Source organism: Mesitornis unicolor, unplaced genomic scaffold (assembly GCF_000695765.1).
Source record: "Mesitornis unicolor isolate BGI_N332 unplaced genomic scaffold, ASM69576v1 scaffold3627, whole genome shotgun sequence".
In the NCBI taxonomy this organism is placed as follows: Eukaryota; Metazoa; Chordata; class Aves; order Mesitornithiformes; family Mesitornithidae; genus Mesitornis; species Mesitornis unicolor.
Window position 1 is genome coordinate 19,276 of NW_010195596.1, and position 1,721 is coordinate 20,996.

Below are 1,721 nucleotides of genomic sequence, written 5' to 3' on the forward strand. Positions count from 1 at the left end.
AATGAAACCCTGTTCACAGTAAAATACTTATTACAAGGCCTTTCTGGTCTGTTCCTTCCTGAATCACTCAAGTGGTATCCCCTTAGCTGCAGAAATGAGTATTTTGGCACGTGATCAAGTTACAGTAGGTGTGAAGTACAGTGCAATCTGTTTAGAAGGCAAGGATGTTAAAAGGGATTTCATACAGGTGCTGTGTAATGTAGGAAAGACGTGAAATGCTGTGCTACTCCTGAGTAAAACACATTTGGCTGTCCCAGCTAAGATACCCAGTTGTGAACATGCTGATTGCAAAGAGGCATTTCATAGCCTCAGCAACAGTGTACATTCTAAAAAAACCCCACAATAAACATATTTGACAACTGCCTTTTTATTCAGCCTATCAGCCAGAACTAGAAGTGGTGAGTTCAAATTGTTGGAAGAGGAGATGAGAAGTGGGCTGAACTGGTAAGGAAAATCAGAAACTGTAGTGAATCAAATGTACGATGTGAGATGTAATTCTTCTCAATTATCCTTTAAGCTTTTTGAGATATTGCATATGGCCATGTCCTTTAATGCTCCTGTTTTACCTGAAAGCTACTGGCTTTAGAACTGAGATGTCTGCGTGAAGGATATGGCATCAGATTTATCTACAGCAAAGCCTCCATTGACATATGATTTCTTGGTCTTTTCATCATTATCAAGTACTGTTGTTTCCATGGCAAAAGGATTGACTATGTTGACTTCAGAGGTGACATCCATCTGCTCCAGCTCCTGTTTAGAGAGCTTCTCCACTATCGCCGCACCAAAGGCATCTCCCAAGACATTCACCATTGTTCTGAATCGATCCCTAAGGAATAAAAATGTTGTCACACAAATCATTCTGTATGTTACTTAGAAAATCCTTTTTAGTAAAATAAGGTACTCTAGCAAATGCAGAGCTGCTTTTTTCTCAGTGGAGATTCAGGGTAATTCTGCAACTAAAAGAAAAAACCTTTGTAGAACAAGAAACTGAATTTCCTTACATGTATTTGAAGAAACTTGGATTTACTTTTATGACAAATTAGTTTGTACAGAGTGTGCAAAACTGCAAGTCATGTCATTAGTCTGTTAGGGCAGTAATCACACTGCTGTTCACAGCATTACAAAAGTTGAAGGGATCACTTCTCAGGCCCTGAAGTATGCTATACAGCTGGTTCTCTTAGTAATGAGACTGCTTTTGTCAGGAGCAGAGATTGTGGGGTGCAGCAGAAAAGTCTGCATTGTGCCTTTTGTCTTTCTAACAGTCATTTCCTCTGCCAGAGGAGTGCCTAGCCCAGTATCTTCAGTATTCCGGCCCAAACCCTGGAAATTGGAAAGGCTTCTCATTGTTAAAGGGTTGAAGTACAAAGTTGTATTAAACAAGTCACTTAAAGGAATATGATCCTTCTGTACTGCTGATTTTTCTCCCAACAGAAATATGACTTGCAGGCCTTAAAAATCTGCCACTACTTGGCAGAGGAGCAACAAAACCATGCAATATAGCAAAGTTTGAAAACTGGGATGGAAGTAAGGTAGGGACAATGGAAAGTCACGCTTCCCTGTTTTTCTTTTCAGCTACACAGCAGTGCAAGGGCTTTGTGGCAGAATGAGTTGCTCTGTCTGTGCAGAGATTTGAGGTGGATATATTCACAAACAGAAGGGACTATGAAAATAACAGTGAATGAATCGGCACACGTCATATACATATTCCTCTACTACAACTG

General features: G+C 40.1%; 1 protein-coding gene across 1 annotated transcript in view; it reads right to left on the reverse strand.

Moving 5' to 3' along the window:
* Positions 1–465: 465 nt before the first annotated feature.
* The window catches only part of LOC104543533 (excitatory amino acid transporter 3-like), a 5,617-nt gene continuing 4,361 nt past the window's right edge, over positions 466–1,721 (reverse strand). The window contains exon 4 of the mRNA XM_010188166.1: positions 466–826. Coding sequence (XP_010186468.1) covers positions 583–826 — 244 coding nt within the window. The 3' untranslated portion in view covers positions 466–582. The remainder of the gene's footprint in view (positions 827–1,721) is intronic.